Here is a 24,001-nt window from a genome sequence, read left to right on the forward strand (position 1 = left end):
TGGGACTTGGCGATTGGTGTCTGAAGTGGGTAGGGGGCCATCTTGTATGATCTCCAGGGAGATAATATCAGTACTGCATTGACTTGTAGGACACCCAGCTGACTGAAGTAATTGCTTGGGGTGTGGGGGGGAAAACCCACACATTGGAATTGGGTACAGAATCATTGTTGGTGATCAGCCCCCGTCAGGGACTCAAAACTTCTCCTGACCCCTCAGAACCCCTTCTCCCCTGAGTGTCTGGGCGCCCTGAATTTAGCACTGACATTGTCTCGTTTTGTCTTTCTGCCATGCTACAGTAAAACAGCTGTTTGGGTTTTTGTGTAGACAGGTTCCTTCTTCTCCAGGCTTGCTCCCTCCTCTCAGCCCCTGGGGAGCATTGAGTGCAGGTACATCGGTAACCCCTGGTCCTCCCTGTGGCCAGGCTAATTTGATCACAAGAGGTCAACACTCGATTTATACCCAGACAATCCTGCTTTCTTTCCAGGGAATTTAAAATGTGGAGTGAGAGCAACAATCCTTCTCTGTGGGTTTCTTGAAAATAACTTTTCTAATCAGAGGTTGTCTAGTTACATGCAGCCATAGCTGGGGATTCCATCTGGAGAGAGAGAAGACTGAAGCAGCAACACAGTAGGAAACAGAGATGCAGGCAGAATAGTTGCTGGGGAAACCTCCTAGCTTTCAGTCCTTGATTACATGTCCTTACGAGGTCAGGCTTCTGTTCTTTCCATAGGTTCCACAAAAACCCTACTATTCTGATAATATACACCTTTGTGCTGCTTGGATGGTTTTACTTATATGTTAAAGAAACTTGGATAAGATATATGTTTCTCATTTCAACAATGCCTGTGCATTTTAGGATTTAAAAATATTTATGAAAAGAAAGGTCAAGAATGATCACTTTTACCTCTCTTCTCAATGAGAACAGCCCTGGACTTACAATAACTACTTTTTAACCCAAACTTAATCCTACAAGTTTCATTTTTTAAAAGTAATATAAGTGTAAGGAAAAGAATAATCTAAGACTTTACTTTCAGAAAGTATTGAGCCTGATTCGAATGTCTCCAATTTAGAATTCATGATTCCAGGACTTCCTGGCTGGGTGACTTTGGGCGTATCACTTATGTTAAGCATCTGTTTTTTCACCTATAAAATGGAGATGCTAAGGGTGCTGCCCTAAGAGCTATTGAGAGGATTAGGTTGGAGACTGTGCTTTTAGAGCCTATACTTGGAGCATCTATCACTTAGAACTGAGCGTTGTAAGTGAGAGGAAGCTTTAATATTGTCTTTAACAACAAAAGAGTTATACTGGTGCGTGTAGTGGAATGGGCCGGAGTTATGACAGCCTTCAGATGAGGTTTTGCTCACGGAAGCTGTGGGTTCTCCAGTCTGCTTTGCAATGTCACTTTGCAATATCAGCTTCATCCTCCAGTTCCATTCTGAGGTCCCTTGGCAGATCTGGGCTCTCCCCACTTAGTAGCAAATTGGATGCAACAGTCCCAGCTGTCACATCCTTATGTACACTGTGCCTAACGCCGGAGAGGAGAGGAGCGTGTCTTTTCAGATGGGCCTATCAGAAACTAATAGTTCTGATTGGATTCCTTATCATCCCAGCTACTGTAGGCTGGAGGATGGGGTGGGATTTACTGATGAAATTGTCAGCACCCATTTCCTCAGCAGGGACAGTGGGAAGGGAAGGGTGAGTCCCAAAGAAAATGTTGGGGATTCTTCCCAGAACAAAGGGAAATAGATGTGGGCAGATGCTTTCTACAGCCTAATACATTTGATAAGTATACATCTATTTTATTTTAGACTATATTTGAAAACCTACACAAAATAGGGCATATTATTTTCCTCAATAGTTTATTATGCTGGAGCACATACGATTGTTACATACATTTTCATTAGTTCAAATTTTTAGAAATAAATCCTAAGAAATATTTTATTCTTAACTCTCAATCTTTTTTCTCTCTTTCCCTCCTTTTTTTTCTCCCTCCCTCCCTTTCTCTATTCCATCTGCTTATATAGAAAGAGATTAGCTGGCCTATCCTATACCTCTTGGAAGATTCATGAAGCATGATTTATATATTTAAGTACAATCCTTGATGGTTCTAAGCCTCAAACATTCTGAATAGATTTGCTAATGCAAAATACGTATCTCAATGACACATGCTTACCTAACATTTGTAGCATCTCTTTGGCGAGCTTTGATATGGGGCTTATATCTGTTCATCATGTGTCAGTATGTCTGGCATGCCTTTCTCCACCAGCAGTCAACTGTTTCTAATGCTGATATTTCAGTTTTAGAAGTGATGGGCCATCTCCCTGAAGTGCCCATTGGGACATCACTGATGAGGTCTGTGTAGCATGCATAGCTTGCATTTTAAGCCAGCCAATCCAAAACATACCCTCCTAATTTGGTATAAGTCTATTTAGATATTTCCTTTGTGATTTTTTAAACAGTAAATAATTTTATTTCAATTATATGTAAGAAAATGGATTTTATTAGAAGGGGTAAAGGGGAGAGATCAACCAAAGGACTTGTGTGCAAGCATATGCGCCTAACCAGCAGTTGGGGACAACAGGGGGGTGGGGGCATGTGTGGGGAGGGGTGTTGGATGGGAATGGGGGCATGAGGACAAATATGTGACACCTTAATCAATAAAGAAATTAAAAAAAGATAAAAAATAAAAAAGAAGTATTATACAAACAAATTATATAAAATGACATTAAATAATAGGCTGACCTAATTTTTTTTTACTTAAAATCATTGTTTTGTGTTATGTAATTCAAAAGTAAAGAAATGATTTAAAAATTCTCTCTATGTTCTTATGATTATGTGTTACTATCTGACAGTTTGAATGTCAAAAGTTCACTGTAAAGTAGTATAAAAATCCGTCGTGTATTTGGCCACAAATAATCTGTTGCTGGTTCCAACATGACCAAACAGGTAAGACAATTTATATCTGTGCTCGTAAAAGCTGAGACTGAGTTATCAAGAGAGAGTAATTCTCAATAAAAAGTGAAGTAAAAAGCTATAATTCTTTTCTTAAGCTTTTAAACATGATTTAAACTTCTTGGAGTAATATTTACTTCATAAGAAATGTAGCAATGGGAACATAGGATTAGGAAATGGAAAAAATTCAATCATAAGTGAAGAAATCGTATGACCTGGATTTTAGTTTTAAATTAAGCTGGGAAAATTCAACTGGTTCCTTGCTCCCCTTCTCCTCTGCTAAAGTATAGTTAGTTTTCAAAAGGTTAAATACTGACTCTCAGGCAAATATAATCTGAGCACATTTCAAAGATTTTATTTAACTAATTTATTGAGAGAACCAATAAGATAAATTGGTCTAAAGAGCATTTGAGAAGCTATACACTCCCATGCACATGCACAGATATTAGGATAATATTTCTGATGGATACAAAGTTGTTACTTTTGGGGTTATCTCTTCTACTAGACAGAAATTATTTACATTTCTACTAGACAAAAGTCTACAAGATACCTTTGACCCTGCCGAGTGGTAAAATAGCCCAGTCAATAGAAAGTCAGGCCCAGTACTGCACCCAAAGAACACCCAACATTTCTTTTGTTCATTTTCAAGTTCTGAATAATTTTTCTGACACCTGCACTCTTAATACTTTTAATGTTACAGTGTCCACAGTCCTCTATCTATGCTCACTTCCTTAGTGATCTCATTCAGCCTTGTAGCTATAAATAACACCAACATTCTGATGACTCTCATATTTATATCTGTAGTTCAGACCTCTTTCCTGAACTCTGAGAGTCCTACATCCAATGGCCAACACTACGGTGCACTTAGATATCTAATGGCAAATTTAATTTCAACATGTCTACAACTACACTCCTGGTTTTCCCTTCCATACAAAGTTTCATCCACCTCCATCCTCTATCCCAGAATACTGGCTACTCTATTCCTTTAGATGATCAGAAGTTATCAGTACCTTATTTTATTTCATATTCCACAGCAATACTTTAGGAAATGTTAATCTACCTTCAAAACATACCAGAATCTAATTACTTTTCACTACCTCTACTGCCACTACCTTTTTATCATTAAGCATGTCCCTACAGAAGGACTGAGCTCCAGGGAGTCAACTTTCCTGAATAAAGCAGGCTTTGATCTATCCAAGGGTAAATGAGTAGTTCTCTAAACCTGAATATACAAACAGCTCTCCAGAAAATCCATTCTACTGAAAAGTTCAATAAGTAGTGTTGTTAAGTAACATGTTATTTCTTTGATTTATAATTGCTATGTAGCTATCCCTAATATCCCCAAGCACATATAAAACAACTTCCTCTATTTAAGTATGTTGTGAATATTGTTTTCTTTTTGCTATTCATTTACATAAGTGGTAATGGTCACAGAAATGTGCTGATGGTATATCCCAGTGATGGGCAACCTTTTGAGCTTGGTGTGTCAAACTTTGCCAAAAAACTGAGCATAACTCGGGTAGTCTGTCACTTTGAGGAAAAAACATTATTTTGCAAATGTTTCATCCTCGGCATGTGGCCGCCTCAGCAGCCGCGTGTCATCAGAAATGGCTACGCGTGTCAGTGCTGACACGCGTGTCATAGGTTCGCCATCACTGGTATATCCTATCTAATAAAGAGGGAATATGCTGATTGACTGCCACGCCCTCACAAGATGGTGGCACCCACAGCCACAAGATGGCGGTGCCCAGTCCCCTCAGCCCTGCCTCATCCAACTGGAGTCCCGCAGTCCCCTCAGCCCCGCCTCATCCAGCCGGAGTCCCCCAGTCCCCTCAGCCCCGCCTCATCCAGCTAGAGTCCCCCAGTCCCCTCAGCCCCGCCTCATCCAGCTGGAGTACCCCAGTCCCCTCAGCCCTGCTTCATCCAGCTGGAGTCCCCCAGTCTCCTCAGCCCCACAGGGGAAGGCAGTTGGGTGCGATGGGGCTGGTAGGGGAGGGCAGTTGGAGGCGATCGGGCCGGCAGGGAAGGGCAGTTGGGGATGATCATGCTGGCAGGGGAGAAGTTAGGGGGCTATCAGGCTGGCAGGCAGAGTGGTTAGGGGCAATCAGGCAGGCAGGCAGGCGAGAGGTTAGGAGCCAGCAGTCCCAGATTGTGAGAGGGATGTCCGACTGCCTGTTTAGGTGCGATCCTGCAGGCTGGGTTGAGGGACACCTCCCATGCACGAATTTTGTGCACCAGGCCTTTAATATATATATCTATACTAATAAAATGGTAATATGCTAATTAGACCAGGAGACCTTCCGGACAAAGCCATGGTGGCAGGGCCAAGGCAGAGGCAGTTAGGGACAATCAGGCCAGGAGAGGAGGGCAGTTGGGAGTGATCAGGCTGGTGGGGGTGACAGTTGGGGGCGAGCAGGCTGGCAGGGGGGGCAATTGGGGGCAATCAGGCCAGCAGGGGGGCAGTTGGGGTGATCAGGCTGGCAAGGGAGGGCAGTAGGGGGTGAGAAGGCTGGTGGGGGGGGCAATTAGGGGCAAGCAGGCTGGCAGGCAGGTGAGCGGTTAGGAGCCAGCAGTCCCAGATTGCAAAAGGGATGTCCGACTGCTGGTTTAGGCCTGATCCCAACAATATCAGGCCTAAACTGGCAGTCGGACATCCCCTGAGGGGTCCCAGATTGGAGAGGGTGCAGGCCGGGCTGAGGGACAACCCCCCCGTGCATGAATTTCGTGCACCGGGCCACTAGTATGTGTGTGTGTGTGTGTGTGTGTGTGTGTGTGTGTGTATAAATAAAATAAAAGAGTAATATGCAAATTTACTATAAATAAAAGAGTAATATGCAAATCTAATTTCCACTAATAAAAGAGTGGAAAATAAAAGAGTAATATGCAATAAAAGAGTAATAATAAAAGAGTAATATGCAAATTACTAATAAAAGAGTAATAATTGAGTAATAATTAAATATCTAATAAAAGAGTAATATGCAAATTGACGTACCTCCGCTACACCCACAAACCATGCCCACAAAGCCACACCCCCCAGCCAATCAGGAGCAAGTATGCAAATTAACCCAACCAAGATGGCTGCAGCCACAGAGAGAGCAGGAGGGAGGCTTGGGTTTCCCCAGCGATGGAGGAAGCCAAGCTTTCTACACACCCTGGCCAGCCCAGGCCTCCACTCAATGCTACAAAGTTTTAATGATAGAAGATAAATAAATCCCAACAGAAATGGCTGCCGCCACAGAGCAAGCAGAAGGCTTGGCTCTGCTCCAGGCTACAAAGTTTCAATTGTAGAAGATAAATAAATCCCAGATACCAGGGCCTCCGCTTGGATCTCCAGGGGGCATGGCCGGCCTGCAAACCACCACAGGCCCCTCGCCCAGGCCGCTCCACACTCCAAGGAAACCCCCACCCTGATTCTGAAGGGACACCCTTCAGGGCAAACCAGCTGGCCCCCACCCATGCACCAGGCCTCTATCCTATCTAATAAAAGAGTAATATGCAGATTGACTATCACTCCAATACACAAGATGGCTGCCCCCATGTGGTCAAAGATCCTGTCCCCATGTAGACACAAGATGGCCACCACAAGATGGTCAGCAGGGTAGGGCAGTTGGGAGGGACCAGGTCTGCAAGGGAGGGCAGTTGTAGGTGATCAGGCCAGCAGGGGAGGGCAGTTGGGAGGGACCAGGCCAGCAGAGGAGGGAAGTTGGGGGTGACTGGGCCTGCAGGGAAGGGTAGTTGGAGGGGACCTAGGCCTGCAGGGAAGAGCAGTTGAGGGGGACCAGGTCTGCAGGGGAGGGCAGTTAGGGGTGACCAGGACTGCAGGGGAGGGCAGTTAGGGGCAAACAGGCTGTCAGGGGAGCAGTTGGGCATCAATCAGGCTGGCAGGGGAGTGGTTAGGGAGTGATCAGGCTGGCAGGCAGAAGCAGTTAGGGGCAATCAGTAAGGCAGGCAGGTGAGCAGTTGGGAGCCAGCAGTCCTGGATTGTGAGAGGGATCCCAGATTGGAGAGGGTGCAGGCTGGGCTGAAGGACACCCCCCCTCCCAGTGCATGAATTTCATGCACCAGGCCTCGTGTGTGTGTGTGTGTGTGTGTGTGTGTGTGTGTGTGTGTGTGTGTATATATATATATATATATATATATATATATATATATATAAATTTATGTTGTTTAAGTCTGTGGTACTTTGCTATGGCAATTCTAGCAAGTTAATATAGAGCTTTTCTACATTAAAAAAAAAATAGATGAATCATATATATATATATATATATATATATATATATATATATGATTGATTGATTCATTTATTTATTTTTAATGTAGAAAGGCTCTATATTAACTTGCTAGAACTGCCATAGCAAAGTACCACAGACTGGGTGGCTTAAACAACATAAATTGATTTTTCACAATTCTGGAGGCTAGAAGTCTGGGTTCAAGATGTTAGCAGGGATGCTTTTTTCTAGAGGCCTCTCTCCTTGGCTTGTAGATGGGCATCTTCTCTCTGAGTCTTTACATGGTCTTTTCTCTATGCCTCTCTGTGTCATGATCTCTTTTTACTTTTATTTTGTTAATCCTCACCTGAGGATATTTTTTCCATTTATTTTTAGAGAGAGAGGAAAAGAAGGACCGGGTGGGAGTGAGGGTGAGAGAGAGAGAGAGAGAGACATATTGATTGTTTGCCTCCCGCATGTGCCCAGACCAGGTCGAAAACCTATAACCCAGGTATATACCCTTGACCAAGAATCAAACCTGAGACCCTCGGTGTACAGTCGACGCTTTAACCATCAAGCAACACTGGCCAGGACCTGATCTCTTTTTATAAGGACATCAGTGGTGTTGGATTATGACCAACCCATAGCACTTCATTTTACCCTAATTACCTCTTTAAAGTCCCTATCTCCAAATACAGTCACATTCTGAGGTACTGGGAGATGGGAAGTTCAACGTATGAATTTCAGAGGAACATTGTTCATGTTGTGCCACCACCCTGCATGTCAATATTTTCAAAATAATGGAATTCAGGGTCCAGCCTGTGCATCCCTTCCCTTTGGGTGCCCCTTGGGTCTCAGGTATCTAATCCCAGTCAAGCAAATGACTACAGGATATATGTTTGTATCTCTCTCTTGATGCAACAGAGAAGAAAAGACATTGAAAAACAGATAAAAGCTACATCAGCAAGAAGTCATATCCTTAGCAAGTGGCCGTGAAAAAGAAGACTACTCTGTGCTTGCAAAAATTCACTATTGTGTTTTGTTTTCATGGTAATTATAGAAATCAATTTTATATACAAAATAATTCAGGAAATAACTCACTTAAAATAAAGAGATTTGAAACTTGTCAAACTCATCTTTTCTTCTGTTATTAAGCAGAAAAGTTAGAAGAATTCTGTAGCAGGGGACAATAGGCTAAACTGGAGAAAGAGAAAGTAGTTATGATTTATAAAATCACTAATTGAAGTTTTAAGTGCCTGGCAGTATTCTGGTGATTTGGGGCTAAAATCTGCTCTGTTTCTTATTTTCCTTTATCAGTGGTGTTCACCATGGTAGCTTCAACAAAACTCCCCTTGCAAATGTTTTTCTCCCAAAGTACAAAGCACCTTCTTAAAGAAGAAGGCTGACAACCTGGGAGGAGTGGGTGTTTGGAAATTAAATGAAAAGTATTCTGTTTTCTTCATGATTGCTGTGGGTGGCGGGAGATGAAGACATTATTGAGGGGATAAGGTTGGGTGAAAGAAACATTTAATCTTGTTTTGAGATAAAAAATAATCTAATTTTTGAGGTAGAAAATTAATTTAAAATATGCTAGAGAAACTTTTCTCTTTCATTAAATTTTCCCTTTGGAGTATGGATTGGTATGGGACAAATTTAGCCAACATTGGATCCAATGAATACTGGTTTAGATCAACTTTCCTGGGTCTACTTGGAAACATAACTAATTTGAGACTTTGAGCACACCATCAAATCTCGCTGGGCTCCTTCTAGTTTCTCCCCCTAAAGCAAGGGGGCAGTAGAAGTCCAGGAATTCTGAGCCTTCATCACACATTAGAATCAACTGGAGTTGTTCAGAAAATGCCAAAGGCAGAACCCTACCCAGGGATTATGCTTTAAGGTCTGGAGTAATATTCAGATATATTTTATTCTATTTTCTTTTCTTAAGCTCCCAAGGCGATTTTAAAGTCTAGCTAGGGTTCAGAGTCACTGTATTTATTGATCTAAAGGACCTTTCCAACTCTACCATTCTAAGGCACTTACCTACAAATTGACTTCAGCTGGGCTTAACTCTGATAGGAGTGCCAATTAAGTTCCCTGGCTTTCAATTTACCTTTCTGTTCAGGATTCAGGAAAGAAAGGCATTGGCTTTTAATTTAGGAACCTAGCCTCTTTATTCCTGTTTATCCCCTCATTATCCAGAATAAGCCCAAGTCATGCCAATGTTCAGTGCAGAAGTAATGCCTTCCCTTTCAAAACACATTGGTTTTCAAAGACTTTTATTACTTAAAGGTTGGCCAGAAAGCATTATCTAGATTATCTATTTATCTATCTATCACCTATCTATCTATCTATCTATCTACCTATCTATATCTATCTATCTATCTATCTATCTATCTATCTATCTATCTATCTATCTATCTAATCTATATCTAGATATATGTATTGTGTGTGGAAATGGCCAAGACAAAGTTAACAGTAGGATGCTCTAATGCAGGCGTCCTCAAACTACGGCCCGCGGGCCACATGTGGGTGTTTTTGCCGTTTTGTTTTTTTTACTTCAAAATAAGATATGTGCAGTGTGATAGGAATTTGTTCATAGTTTTTTTTAAACTATAGTCCGGCCCTCCAACGGTCTGAGGGACAGTGAACTGGCCCCCTGTTTAAAAAGTTTGAGGACCCCTGCTAATGACTACAACTCTTCGTTGGCACAGTGCATAATTTTTCTCATTAGAACAGTGGTTCTTGTCCCTGATGGAACCTTAGAATTACCTAGGAAGCCTTTTAAAAAGTCTTCATGCCCAGACTACATCCTAGAATCAGAATCGCTGGACTGGGCACTCATTTTTTTTTTTTTTTTAAGCTTCCTAGGTAATTCCAAAATGGAGCCATGGTTGAGAACTGCTTGGTATAGAATGCAGCTGTGTGGACAAATTACACCAAGCAACCAGCCAGTGATGAAATGCTAACAGTGTGGTAGCCATTGCCCTGATTAGAAACAGCACCTTCCTTCCCACTGAAAATTATTCTTTTTTTTCCCTAAAATTACCATTGTGAGGGAAGTTGTTCTTTTAAATGTCTGCATTACTAGACTACAACTATTTCTATGGAAGATGGCAAATGAAATGTTTCCTTCTAAGATACTGAATAAGATGGAAGCCAGTCTTCTCACAGACCCCTTAGAACCGTGGTGGGCAAACTGCGGCTCGTTAGCCACATGAGGCTCTTTGGCCCCTTGAGTGTGGCTCTTCCACAAAATACCACGGCCTGGGCGAGTCTATTTTGAAGAAGTGGCGTTAGAAGTTTAAGTTTAAAAAATTTGGCTCTCAAAAGAAATTTAAATCATTGTACTGTTGATATTTGGCTCTGTTGACTAATGAGTTTGCCGACCACTGCCTTAGAAGATAATGGAAATATTGGGTAAAATGAACACCAAGCACAGAAATTTTATTAGGAAATAAAATTTTTAGGTTATATTTCAACAAAAATGTTTCAATGATATATGCCTTTTAAATTACTGGTTTATTGTTTTCTGGTAAGTAAACAATTCATTTTAGTATTATCTCTTTCCACCTATTGTAGAGTGTTATATTCACTGAAAACGTAGAGCCCAAAGCTCTAAGTTAATACTATTATATAAGATGTGCGCTTAATTGTCATTCTGGAGCTTGGTTCTGGTATCTACCCAAAGCCTATAAATCATTCTCAAACAAGAAAATCAAGTAATTAAGCTCTCTGGCCTGAATCTGATCTATATTTTTTACCTTTAGACTAAAAAACGTATTCACTTATAGAGCTAGTTAAACTCTCTTTTAATGAACCGGGATCAGAGAAATGATTCGATAATGCTTTCACAAACAGAGGGAGTATGGGAGCTGATTCCCTCCCAATAAAACATGCCAAATCCACTGTTGTTTTCAGTGGTCTGGACAGAAAGCCAAAGCTGACATACATGGAAAAGGATGATAAAAGTATTAATAGAAGTTAGTAAAAAAAAAAAAAAAAAAAAAAAAAGAGCGCCTTCACAAATTATATCTGAGCTCTTCTTGAGATGACTCTAGGGCATGTTGCAAATTCAACAGTTTATGGTCAGTTGCCTTTTATCCTTAAAAATCACACAAAATGCCTGGCTGGTGTGGCTCAGTGGTTGAGCGTCAACCCATGAACCAAGAGGCCACCTGATCAATTTCCCATCAGGGAATATGCCTGGGCTGGATCCCCAATAATGGGAGTGCAGAAGGCAGCCAATCGATTTTTCTCTCATTGATGTTTCTATCTCTTTTTCCCTTTCCCTTCCTCTCTAAAATCAATAAAAACATATTTAAAAAATCACACAAAACAAGCGATTATTTAGAATGAAATGGTTGGTTTAATATTCATGGACTTGAGAAAGAACTGGAATTAAAATTCAGTCTTGGATCTGAATTAGCACCATCTGAATACAGAAATAATTCAATATACATGCACAAATTAGTTTTCATAACATACAAAGGTAAAATATATTTGTTTTACTTGATATACTTGTTTTGAAGAACCCTCCTGGGGGTTAAACATATTTTTGTTATTAAGCTGGGCATGACACGGGTTGAACGCCCCTGAGTTCCAGAGCCTTAGCAAAATTAACTTCCAGCGGCTTGCCCGTGCCTTTGGTGAGCCTCAGGGATCGGATGCAACCTCTGAACGGAACGTTGATTGTCAGGCCAAACTGGTTAAGGCCATCTGAAAAGCAAAGCAAATAGGGCTCAGTTTTGAAATGCAGCCACTATACAGAAGAGCATGTTTCAAAGGCAGCTACTGGTTTGAGATTAAATTGGAAGGTTTTTATGCAAAGTTAGTGATTCTTAGCTTTACTAAGAGTTAAACTTGTAGAGAAATATTAACTTTTTATAGTAATGTACTAGAGGACCAGTGCGTAGGGTCCCTCAGTCTGGCCCACGGGGAACAGGCCGAAACCGGTTCTCTGACATCCCCCAAGGGGTCCTGGATTGCGAGAGGGCAGTTCTCGGGTGACGCACCCCGGAATCAGGCTCCCTCCTCTCTGATTCTGGCTGCGTCACCAGAGAACCACAGATGCCAAGTCACCGCAGCTTGGCAGCTCCTGCGTAGAGCATCTGCCCCCTGGTGGTCAGTGCACGTCATAGCTACCAGTTGAACGGTCAAATGGTCGGATGGTCACTTAGGCTTTTATATATAGATTATAAAATTTGGAGGCAAACCTTTAAAGACATCAAACAAATCATTGGTTTAGAATGAATACTCTTACAGTTATGACATAATTATTAAATTTATTGAATGAAACAAACCCATGGATCAGGTACTTTACTGAATTCAGACATGGGCTTTTAGTGGTGACTTATTCCATTCTTACATTGTAAAAATAAAATTCGAAAGGTAAAATTGGTTGAAAACCTGTGCAAAATCTTCCTCGCATTAGGGAGAGACTTCCGTCTCTCAGCAGGCCTACTAGGTGCTAACCAGGATATCATTTCATAGGCTGTGAATAAAGGAAAATGTTATCTTCTTTATACTATCTCAGGGTTTACCCTGATTGAAGCAGAAGTAGGTCTTGTTAAAACCTACTTGTTAAAACAGAAGCCCCTTTGGAAAGAGGAGCTCTGAATTGGTCCTCATCAGAATCCTGTAGCGCTTCCTCAGTCAACCACTGCTGAATACACATGTGGCTTGTTTTGTTAAGCAGAGGAGCTTAACCATAAATGGGGACAAAAGCTTCTTGCCAGAACGCTGAAAGCCCATTCCAGGAGTCTGTGTCAGCGCCCTACTGGTTAAGAGGCACTTGGCTTATTTCTCATCAAGTTGGGCTCTCCTGTTTATAGGCACTTTAGGTAACTCTCCGCAGTCCACAGGCTATTTTTAATGTGCTGGAGAGGGATTTCGAATGCACAGTTATTACTTGGGTTTCCCTGTAATATAAGTATAAACTCTAAAATAACCTAAGGGGGAAATTAGCTACATTGAAACCAATGAATTCCAGAACTTGAGGAAATAAGTTCCATAACCTTTTATGATTCCTCGGGTATATTAATTTTTAAAAATTCAGAAAGAACACCAACTCTGGCCTTGGTTATTGTTAAATGCCTCATATCTTTTATAAGCCAAATTCATTTCCACTATCCTCCATCACCCCACAAATGAAACTTTGGGGGCTATCATGAAAAGTTCAGTCTCATGTGGTTTATATAAGTACTATGCTCATTTTATACACTGGAAATTTGAGGGAAGGTGTTATTTATGGGAGCGGATTCTAAAGCTAGGAAGCAAGTCTACTTAAGCACACATTCTTGGACATATTTATAGAAATATAAATGTTTTTAAAAACCATGAACACAATACAGCAAAGGAATTTTTACTGGGGCAGACAATGCTCACCTGGGAAACCTCCAACAAACACAGGGTCATTGGTGTCAGCTGATGTAGAGGCTGGGTTTGGGCTCTGGGCTTCCACCTGGTTCCCATCTACTGTCAGCTCAATGCGATGCTTGATCTTGTTGGCCCTGACTTTATGCCACTGTCCGTCACACAGATGCCCTGGGACCCCGGCATCATAGACAGCAGTGAATCGGCCGGCGCCATTGTCTACGTGAAACAGAATCTAGAAAGGAGGACATTGAACAGTCACGACAGTTTCATGTGATGCTTCACATGATAAAAATTGTCAGGTCTCTAGGAAAGACATCAGCTGGAGTAGTTTGAAATGAACATAATGGGGACATTAAAATTAAGAAAAAAAACAACGACTGAAACTGCCCAGCGGGTGTGGCGTCGTGGTTGAGCATCCACCTATGCAGCAAGAGGTCACTGGTTCAATTCCCGGTCAGGGCACAAGCCTAGGTTGTGGGCTTGATCCCCGGTGAGGGGCGTGCAGGAGTCGCCAATCAATGTTTCTCTCTCATCTTTTTTTCTCTCTCTCTCTTCTCTCTCTCTCTCTCTCTCCCTTTCTCTTCCTCTCTCTCTCATCAACAAATCAACGAATGACAAGTGCTCGAGAGGATGCGGAGAAAAAGGAACCCTCCTGCACTGCTGGTGGGAATGCAGACTGGTGCAGCCACTGTGGAAGACAGTATGGAGTTTCCTCAAAAAGTTAAAAATGGAACTCCCATTTGACCCAGTAAGCCCACTTCTAGGACTATATCCCAAGAAAACAGAAACACCAATCAGAAAGGACATATGCACCCCTATGTTCATAGCAGCACAATTTACCATATCTAAGATTTGGTAACAGCCTAAGCACCCATCAGCAGATGAGTGGATTAGAAAACTGTGGTACATCTACACAATGGAATACTACGCTGCTATAAAAAAGAAGGAATTCTTATCGTTTGCAACAGCATGGATGGACCTGGAGAGCATTATGCTAAGTGAAATAAGCCAGGCAGAGAAAGAAAAATACCACATGATCTCACTCATTTATGGATAATAAACATCAGCATTATAAACTGATGAACAAAAATAGATACAGAGGCAGAGCAGCATCGAACTACAGCAGGAAGTCTGGGGAGGATTGGGGTGGGGGAGGTAAGAGAACAACCAAAGGGCTTGTATGCATGCATATAAGCACAACCAATGGACTCAAGATACTGGGGGGTAGGGGAGACCGGGGGAAGGTCAATGGGGAAAAAAAGGAGACATATGTACTACTCTTTGTCTTTAAGCAATAAAATAAATAAATAAATAAACAAATAAACAAACAAATAAATAAATAAAACTATGTTTTAAAATGACTAAAACTGAAACACAAATTAAAGACCAGGAGTCGCAAATTATGTTCTTTGCTTTGGGGCATTGTTGGGAGCAGTAGGCAAGATGTGTGAGGCTAGTCATACATCTGCTTTTAGAAAATGTGAAATATAACTCGAGACTAGCTGACAAATAAAAGGACCTAGTATAAACGGAAAATTCTACCATAGATCTTTTTAAAATGTGATAGTTCTTAGTGAACCTTACACCATTTTCTTAAAAGATGTTTAGAGTGATTCATTAATTTGGCTTACAAATTCATTTTAAAAGGTTATTGGTTCTTTTTCAATTTAAGCTTTTGATGTTTTATTCATATGTGTGTTTTTCCGTTATGGATTCCATTTCATATGTAGGTTGGAGAGTTACATAAATTGCTTTTTTGGGGGCAGGCTTCATGTCACAGGTGCCAAAGACTTTGGACCAGAAGGCCAGTTAAATTCTTAACAATGAAGCACTTAGATTGGTAGTTCTTGCCTAAATGAGAAAAAGCTGTTTTCAGTAACACGGAACGGGTCCCTGAAATTCGAGATGACAGAATTCTTTTGAAGCTGATGAAGAAAAGAAACGTACTGAAACATTAAAAACAGTCCATCTGGCAACACTTTTGACAAGGTAAAAGAAACAGGAGTTTTAAAAAGAAGATTAAAAGTACAAGAAAATACACGAAAAGTTTGTAAACTATGCAGTGGTGTAAATATTAGTTAAGATTTAACTGCATTGGGTGGAGTTTGCAATAACGGGAGCATAGTGAGGAATCCAGGGGCATGGTAGTGGAACGCGATACCCTGACAAGTTGATAGTAACTGTAATTATAAGCAGGTGATGAAATGGAGTTTATTCCAAGATGTAGGGAAAGCATGTTTTGAAAATCTGGCAAAACTATTAAGTGTTGCTTATTTGTTCCCCCTTTAGCCTCTATGCTCCTGGATCTGTTTGCTTTATTTCCTTTGACGATGGTTTGAAGGCCCAGAGGAGGCAAGGAGGAGGCAAAGGACTGCATATGTTGGGTCATGATGCGGTGTTTCTTCTTGGGAGGCAACAGTACTCTATGAGTGGAAATACGAACAGAGTTGAAGTATGATTCCTATTGAATAGCCAGAAAGAAAACGTGTGAAATTTCTTGCTTTGCCTTCCTCTTTTTACCTGCCCCCTATCGTACAAAGTGTATATATACAGGTGGCCCTGTTATCGTTGTAATTAGCTAGTTAATAAGAATAAAGGAAATAAAGGAAAGTCACCTGGGAAGCTTGTAAGCATGGTCACCTGGGAGCTTCACCAGGAAACGATAACTTTTACACCGCGCTCTTCCTCCAAGGGGGACAACCCCATCAGCAGTGTGGAAATCTTGGAAAGTTAATTTATTAGTTTGAAGAAGCTCCTGGTTAAAATCCTCAAAGAGTTACCTCGCTGTCTTTTTTTGTTTGTTAATCCTCACCTGAGGATATGTTTCCATCGATTTTTGGGGGGAGTGGAGGAGAGAGAGAAAGACAGAGAGAAACATCGATGTGAGAGAAACACATCGATTGGTTGCCTCCTGCATGAGCCCCAACCAGAGCCCATGTGAGGGAGGAACCTGCAACCAAGATAGGTGCCCTTGACCAGAATTGAACCCTGGACCCTTTCGTTCACAGGCCGATGCTCTACCCACTGAGCAACCGGCTAGGGTTCCCTCACTGTCTTGTTCTCTCTTGTTCCATGGCCCGCATTCGTCCTTGTGTTTGTGCGTTTTTTTCTCCACAACCACATGACCTCACACACAGATGCTGCATTGGACTGTGTTGTAATGTGGAGCAGAAACTATGGGCAGTGGCCTTTATTCTGACCCTGCTGCAGACACGGTTAGTTTTTCCATGTTAGGACAGAGGGAAATGGGACCATTGGAAACCCAGGGGTTTATTTTCCACCCAAATAAATATTACTCATCCTCCCGTTCGAGTCACAGGAAATTATTTTCCTCCCAAAATTGCAAGAACTCCGCTCCCACTAGTAACAGTCCCACTGCAGGGGCTGTTGATAGGCAGCAAAGGAGTAAAGAGGTGTTTATATTGGGTCATCCATTGTAAGCAAATTGATAAACGATATAATATAATATAAATTTATTATAACTTTTCTCTTTTTTGAAATGGTATATAGATGCTTTTAAATAGAAATTGAGACACCAATATGTCAGCTAGCCACCTATTACTGTAAGAGGCAAAGACTGATTTTAGACAATCCAAGACCCCTACTTTCTCCCCCACTAAAATCAAGAGTTTCATAAACTGTGTTCACAAAGAGAAGAACAGTAAGAGCTTGAGATCTAAAACTATTCAGACCATTATTAGTCAACACAATTGGCTTACTGTAGGATTAGCACATTTAAAGTTTACAGCATAAGTGTGTTAAAAACACACATGATTGAGATAACCCCTGAAGAATGAAAAGATACAATCTAGCTTTCTCTCATTAAAGAACAAAGCTTCATGAAGAAATCAGAAATATGTAGACAGCTGCCGCTTACCTTTTCATCAATCATTTCAATACCCATTCCATCCATTTTCTGGCTGCTGATTCCCAGGAGAACCCCGGTGGTTCTAGTTGTGCGGAATTCAAATTCCACAAGAAGGTCCAATCCCACTTTGAACCCACCAACTGTAAAATAAAGATTTAAAAACTGTAGATTAGAGTTTAGGGATTGTTAATTCAAATCTGTATAATAGAACCATTTTACTAGATTTTGATTCAGATGTTAGCCAATTAAATAACTAAGTTCTAAACTTGCATATAGCCTGTACTTCCACTATTATATTATACTAGAGGCCCGGTGCACAGATTCGTGCAAATTGAAAGGAAATTAATTAGAAGGTGGCCGGTAGGGTGGGACTGGGCCAGAAGGGCCAGACACACCCTGGAGCCAACCTCCTGTGGTCCCTCCCTGGCCAGCCGCACCTGGGGTGGCATTGGGGCTCAAAGGGCATCTGCGGAGTGAGTGGGTTCCCTCTGGCAGGTGGGGTCCCTCGGCCTGGCCTGTGGGGATCGGGCCAAAACCTGCAGTTCGACATCTCCTGAGGAGTCCTATAGTGCAAGAGGGCACTCTGCAAAGTTGTTGTCATTCCGCAGCTCCTGTGTTGAGAGTCTGCCTACTGGTGGTCAGTGCACATCATAGCTACTGGTTGGAGTCTCTGCCTCCTGGTGGTCATTGCACGTCATAGCTACCAGTTGGGCTGTCGAATGGTCGGATGGTAGCTTAGGCTTTTATATATATAGATAACACACTTTATAGTTATTGCTTATTTTCTTGGCTCTTTTCCCTCCTAGAATGAAAGTTCTATGAGAGTAATGACTTTGTATATATTACTCACCATTTTATCCCTGTGCCTACCAAAGTATCTGGCATCTAGTGGAGTTTAATACATATTTGTTAGATGAATGAATGAAGAGCACACACTGAGACTGACTCAAAGAATCTCACATCCAGGTATGATTATGTTAGAAGTCTTGCTGTAGGGTTAAGTCAAGCATTTCAGTGAGTATTCAGCAAAATTTTACTAGGCACTCCAAATGGTGCTACAATGATCTGAAAGGGCTCTAAAGGTCCCAAACATTTTGGTAATAAGGAAAAGAATTGCAAGTACAATTTTTGAAGGAGAATATTCTGGGACATAAATAGACTTTTCTATTTCATCCAGGTAATTTCTCTATAATTTTCTCTATTTGATTCATTGGTTTATTTAATCTTTTAGCAAATATTTAAAATATGCCTCTTAGAAACAAAGTGATTCATTAGACCAGACTAGACCCTACCAACTGCATGGAGTATTAGGGAAGAACTCATGGAAAGTTTATTCATGTCTTGTATTTTATTTGGCAAGAAAAAAATGCTGTATGCAAACACAACTGTCTTCAATGAAGAGTGGCAGCTATTATTTTATTTTATTTTTTTAACATTGAAGGACTCTGGAGAGTCCCTGTATCATTTATTTTATTTTATAAAAATATTTTTTTATTGATTTCAGAGGGGAAGGGAGAGGGAGAGAGAGATAGAAACATCAGTGTTGAGAGAGAATCATTGATCGGCATGCCCCACACTGGGGATTGAGCCAGCCATGCCAGCCGGGCGATGTAAAAGTCTATTATTCTACTGAGAACCTTGATGGGTTTGGATGGGTAAAGGTGGGTTTAGAGTGGGTTTTAAGAGTAAAGGATAGGAAAAGCTGAGTTGTTTTGCAAGATGAAACAGGAAGCCTTTGTTCCTGTTCCTGTGGGGGAGCAGCAGGTAGAAGAGAGAAACAATTCGAGGCAGTTCAGCTTGAGAAGGCTAACCCCTATTTTGTAAAACTACTGTTTGAAATTCTCTGCTATTTAGATAGTCCCTTATTCTGTAAAGTCAACTCTGCAATTTTTAGACAGCTGCTTATTCTGAAAAAAATAATGTTGTTTTCTAGCCTGCTTGAATAATGAGGAAGTTAAACTTAGATGTCTGACCTTGTAGGCCAGAGACTAGATACTCCCGTGCTCTCATGCCATGCCACATGTATGTTTTTAATTGAATAGAACTGTGTTGTTTTCAAGGCCACAAGCTTCCAGCGAGATAACCACTAAGCACACATAGGGCTGGCTCTTTAATAAAAAGAAAACTTCTGCTTGTTGTGCTGGCCAGAATTTGAAAGACATTTTTCTCTGGGACCGCATGTAATGATAATAAAGTGTAACTCCATTTCTCTAAGCATTGCTTGGTTTTACTCCCGTCTTCTGTAACAAGCTGAGGACAGAGAGAGCAAGGAGGCCTTTAACGCCACAGTGACTGGGTGGCAGGAAAGCTTTTAGGGACAAAGATGTCAAAGGTTTAAATGGAAGCTGTATGTTTTCTGGTGACATAACCTCTTCTGACCACCCAGGTCTGATATAGATTGTGTGGGGAGGGGACAGCAAGTCTTGTTGGAAACTGGGGGAGGGGCTAATTGTCTGGTCTAGTTTGATCCAGAACCAAAGTGCCCAGGCAGCATGGCAAGTCAATCTAACTGCAGGAGCTGAAGCTGAAGTTGGCCATCTAATCTGATCAAGAGACTGCTGGCCATCTGTGAATTTGCAGAAATCTTGGGGAAGGCTTTGGTCTTTTTAAAGTACACAGAATTTGGGGTTCATCTTAACCCCCAATGTTTCAACATTTAACGTTTTCTGTTTTCACCTATGCTCTTTGTTTGAACGCCCTGATCTATGTCTGACAACTTAGGCATGTGAGTGTTCAATTCACCTTTTAAAAAATTTTTTTTATTGATTTCAGAGAGGAAGGGAGAGGGAGAGATAGATAGAAACATCAATGATGAGAGAGAATCACTGATCGGCTATCTCCTGCATGCCCCACACTGGGGATTGAGCCCGCAACCCAGGCATGTGCCCTGACTGGGAATCAAACTGTGATCTCCTAGTTTATGGGTTGACGCTCAAACACTGAGACACACTGGCTTGGTTCAACTCAACTTTTAAATTCTCACTCAAATATAAGTTTCTCCGGAAAACCTTTCCCCCCAAAAAATTAATTTTTCTTCTAAGTATCCACAGAACCTGCGTGCATGTCTTTTATAGTTTTTATTCATTTTTACTTGCTTTCTTGTAGTTTATAAACATATAGAATCTTATCTATGGACTAGAGGCCCAGTGCATGAATTCATGCACGGATGGGGTCCCTCGGGGTGGCCTGCGGGGATTGGGCCGAAACCCACAGTCCAATGCCTCCTGCAGCTCCTACCTGCAGCTCCTGCTCATCCCGGTCCCACTACGCCTCTGTCAGTCCTGATGGGCAGAGGCTCGTGCTGCCACAGCAGCGCTTGCCAGCTGTGAGCCCTGCATCTGGCACCTTCCCAAGGGGAGTGGCCTGCATGATTGGACAAAACTGGCTCTCTGACATCCCCTGAGAAATCCCAGATTGCAAGAGGGTGCAGGCCAGGCCGAGGGACCCCACTGTTGCACGATTGGGGCTGGGGAGGGACCATGGGAGGACTCCAAGGCGTGTCTGGCCCATCTGGCTCAGTCCTGATTCACTGGACCCCAGCAGCAAGCTAACCTACTAGTCGAAGCGTCTGCCCCCTGGTGGTCAATGCATGTCATAGCAAGCAGTTGAGTGGCTTTAGCATATAATTAGCATATTATGCTTTGATTGGTTGAACAGTCGACCAGTCACCAGATGACTGGACACTTAGCATATTAGGCTGTTATTATATAGGATAGTAGTATATTCTTGAAGAAAGAAACAGCATCTTATTTACTTCTGTTGCCCATGATGACCTTTACATATTATGTGCTCAGTCATTTTTTTTTCCTAATGACAAATGCATGTGACTGTGGTAACCATGGGTCTGGATATTACATCTTAATATATATAATGCCATATCTTTTGGTTATTATACAGAATGTATTTCATATTATTCTTTCTAAATTGTACCTTCACCGTAAGTGATTCAGACCTGCACTGGAAATGTTCATTGCAAAGGGGGAGATACTTAAGGAAAGATACTTAGAGAAAGGTGTCAGTCGTTGACCAAGTAATAGGGCCATGGAAGGAATTGAAAAAAAGAACTAAAAATATCATCTCCATGAAGGTAGACAGGGAACACTTAAAAGTAGATAAATTATATGGTATAAACAAATGAACCTTCTTGCAGGATTATATTTATTTTGCCGTTATTGATCGCCGGGGAAGGAGATGAAATAAAGTTTCCAAATAGCCTTTTACTTTACTTTTTCTATTAGTTCTTATCAGAATCAGTTACATTGATCTGTAAGAGGCATTTTTATTGCTTCTGCAGGCTTTTATTTCTGGTTTAAATATACGATATTAGTTTAGGATCCCAGGGATGTTCATGCTTCCACACAAGCAAGACATGAATATTTGTACCTAATTAATATTCAACAGGAAGCAAATGAAAGCACCTCACCTGCTTTGGCAAAACCTGTTCCATCAAAATATGTGCCTTTCTGAGCATTTGCAAAACATGTCCCAACATGGAAGCTGGAGGTTGGCTGCTCCAGGTCCACAGGGGCCTCTGCCATGTGAAGGCTCCTGATGCAGCCATCGATGCTGTAGGTCACCTGGGAGTCAGGTCAGAAGAAACAAAATCAGGCTTTGCCTCTACATGGAATGCAATCATTTGTGGGGTGTTCTAAGCACGTCATCCTCAGCCATTTGTCTTAAAGCACCCCCAAATTGCCTGAATCTGCACTCTCACCCCAGGCTTCACAGCATGAGCCTGGAATATGATCATTCTGATATTCTAAATACTGCACAGAGCGATGGGCTTATATGGGTTTCCTAACTTTTAATTAGCCTATATTTTTACTAATAATTTTTCCACCTTACTATATACACATTTTGCCATAACATGTGTTCAAATTCTGTTTGAAAAGATAATTGGGTTTGGTTCAGTGTTTCTTCCTTATGAAAACCTAATAAAAGCCATGAACCCTTTCCTAAGAAAATGCACATACACATAAAACTTGAAAGTCTGCATGAAACATCCAAAGTTTAGGGAATTATAGAAATCAATCAATCATTCTCGGCTCCATTATATTTCATCTGGTTTCAGGGATGCAATTTAATCGCCCTTGCCATGCTCACTTCAGATACTCTCACCTGATAGGCTTGGGTAGCATATCCAACCTCTATGAGAGAAAGGCAATGCTGACCAACCATAAGAGGGGCCATGAGGAACCATGGTCTTTGATGAAGGTCAGCTCTACGTTATCATGTGTTCTGATCTGAGCAAAGAATGTATCCCATTTGTATGTAGTGTGTTCTCTAAAAACACAAATCTCCTGTGCTTCATAAATGAATGCTTTCCGAAGCAAAGCAGGACACACATTCTAACAAAAACATTATGTTGTAAATATTGATTAACAAAATTGTTCAGACTTTAAATTCTGAATCCTGTATTGGATAACTGTAATCTAAATACTGCATCTCTCAATGTTTGCTAAATCTTTAGTTTTGAAACAAACTCTCAATACTATCTCTATCATCCTCCTTGTTGTCCCATGCTTTCTATGTGCTTGAGACTCCTCCAACCACATTAAATATATTACCTCACTCAACCTTTACAGCAACCTCATTTGTTTGGTGTTATTAGTATTCAATTTTACAAAAGAGGAAATGGTGTCAGTGAGAGATTAGGTAAATTGCTTAAGATCACACAGCCAATCAATAGTTAATTAGGCATTCAAACCAGGGGAGTCTGACTGCAGGATCCACCCTCTGTCCTGTGATATTGCCTCTCCTAGTCCAATCTGAGACCTTCCATCACATCTCAGAAAAGATGATTTCCTGTCTAATTCTAAGTGGTCATTGGCCAATGGGACCTAATAATCAAAAATACACCCATGACTCAGCCAGATTATTTAGGCCACAAAGAAACAAATTAGACACTTACAGGGCCGATTCTCCGGGTAGTGTAGTTGATGGGTAGCCCACCAACATACAACATTCCCACCACATCCAGTATGTCAGCCTTCTTGGGACTGATGGTTCTGTTGGAGGCATCGTCTACATAAAGAATTCCTTCTTGCTTAATTCGAGTAATCTTAATCTACAACAAGAAGAGGAGCCATCAATGCCAATCATGGATACATTTCAAATATGCAGAGGGTAAGACATGAGCACATGAAGAGTAGTCCTCAGGAAAAGTAAAATAACTGAGTGCCTAGATGTGCTAAGCCCATCATTTAAGTGAAATTAAAGCTATTTTATAGAATATCTCAAATTCTGTGTGTGTGTGTGTGTGTGTGTGTGTGTGTGTGTTTTTCCATTACTGCCATCTGGGAAAGAGCACAAAATCTTCCTGGGTGAGCTTTAGATTGAAGACTCTTCCAGAGGCTGCCAAGTAAGCATGTTGCGAGGAGCCGGGCAGATTGAGAGCCCTGTCACGATTCCGTGAGCTGCAAAATCCATGTCTGTTTTTAAAAGTGCATTTGTTTGATTGAGCAGAGCCTGGTCTCCCCAGCACAATTTCAGATACGCTGCATCCTCTGCCTAACAGGCCCTCCTCCCGAGGAACTGATGGGAGGGCAGAGCGTCCAGGCTGCACCGCTGTTCCTGTAGCAGCTGATGAGCGCCAAG

General features: G+C 41.5%; 1 protein-coding gene across 1 annotated transcript in view; it reads right to left on the minus strand.

The window, feature by feature from the left end:
* Positions 1-11,657: 11,657 nt before the first annotated feature.
* Positions 11,658-24,001, minus strand: part of LAMA2 (laminin subunit alpha 2) — a 489,326-nt gene continuing 476,982 nt past the window's right edge. The window contains exons 60-64 of the mRNA XM_054722564.1: positions 23,316-23,471; positions 21,828-21,981; positions 17,414-17,544; positions 13,546-13,768; positions 11,658-11,877 (exon numbers count right to left, since the gene is read on the minus strand). Of these exons, the coding sequence (XP_054578539.1) occupies positions 11,723-11,877; positions 13,546-13,768; positions 17,414-17,544; positions 21,828-21,981; positions 23,316-23,471 (819 nt within the window). The 3' untranslated portion in view covers positions 11,658-11,722. The remainder of the gene's footprint in view (positions 11,878-13,545; positions 13,769-17,413; positions 17,545-21,827; positions 21,982-23,315; positions 23,472-24,001) is intronic.

Source organism: Eptesicus fuscus, chromosome 10 (genome assembly GCF_027574615.1).
Source record: "Eptesicus fuscus isolate TK198812 chromosome 10, DD_ASM_mEF_20220401, whole genome shotgun sequence".
NCBI lineage: Eukaryota > Metazoa > Chordata > Mammalia > Chiroptera > Vespertilionidae > Eptesicus > Eptesicus fuscus.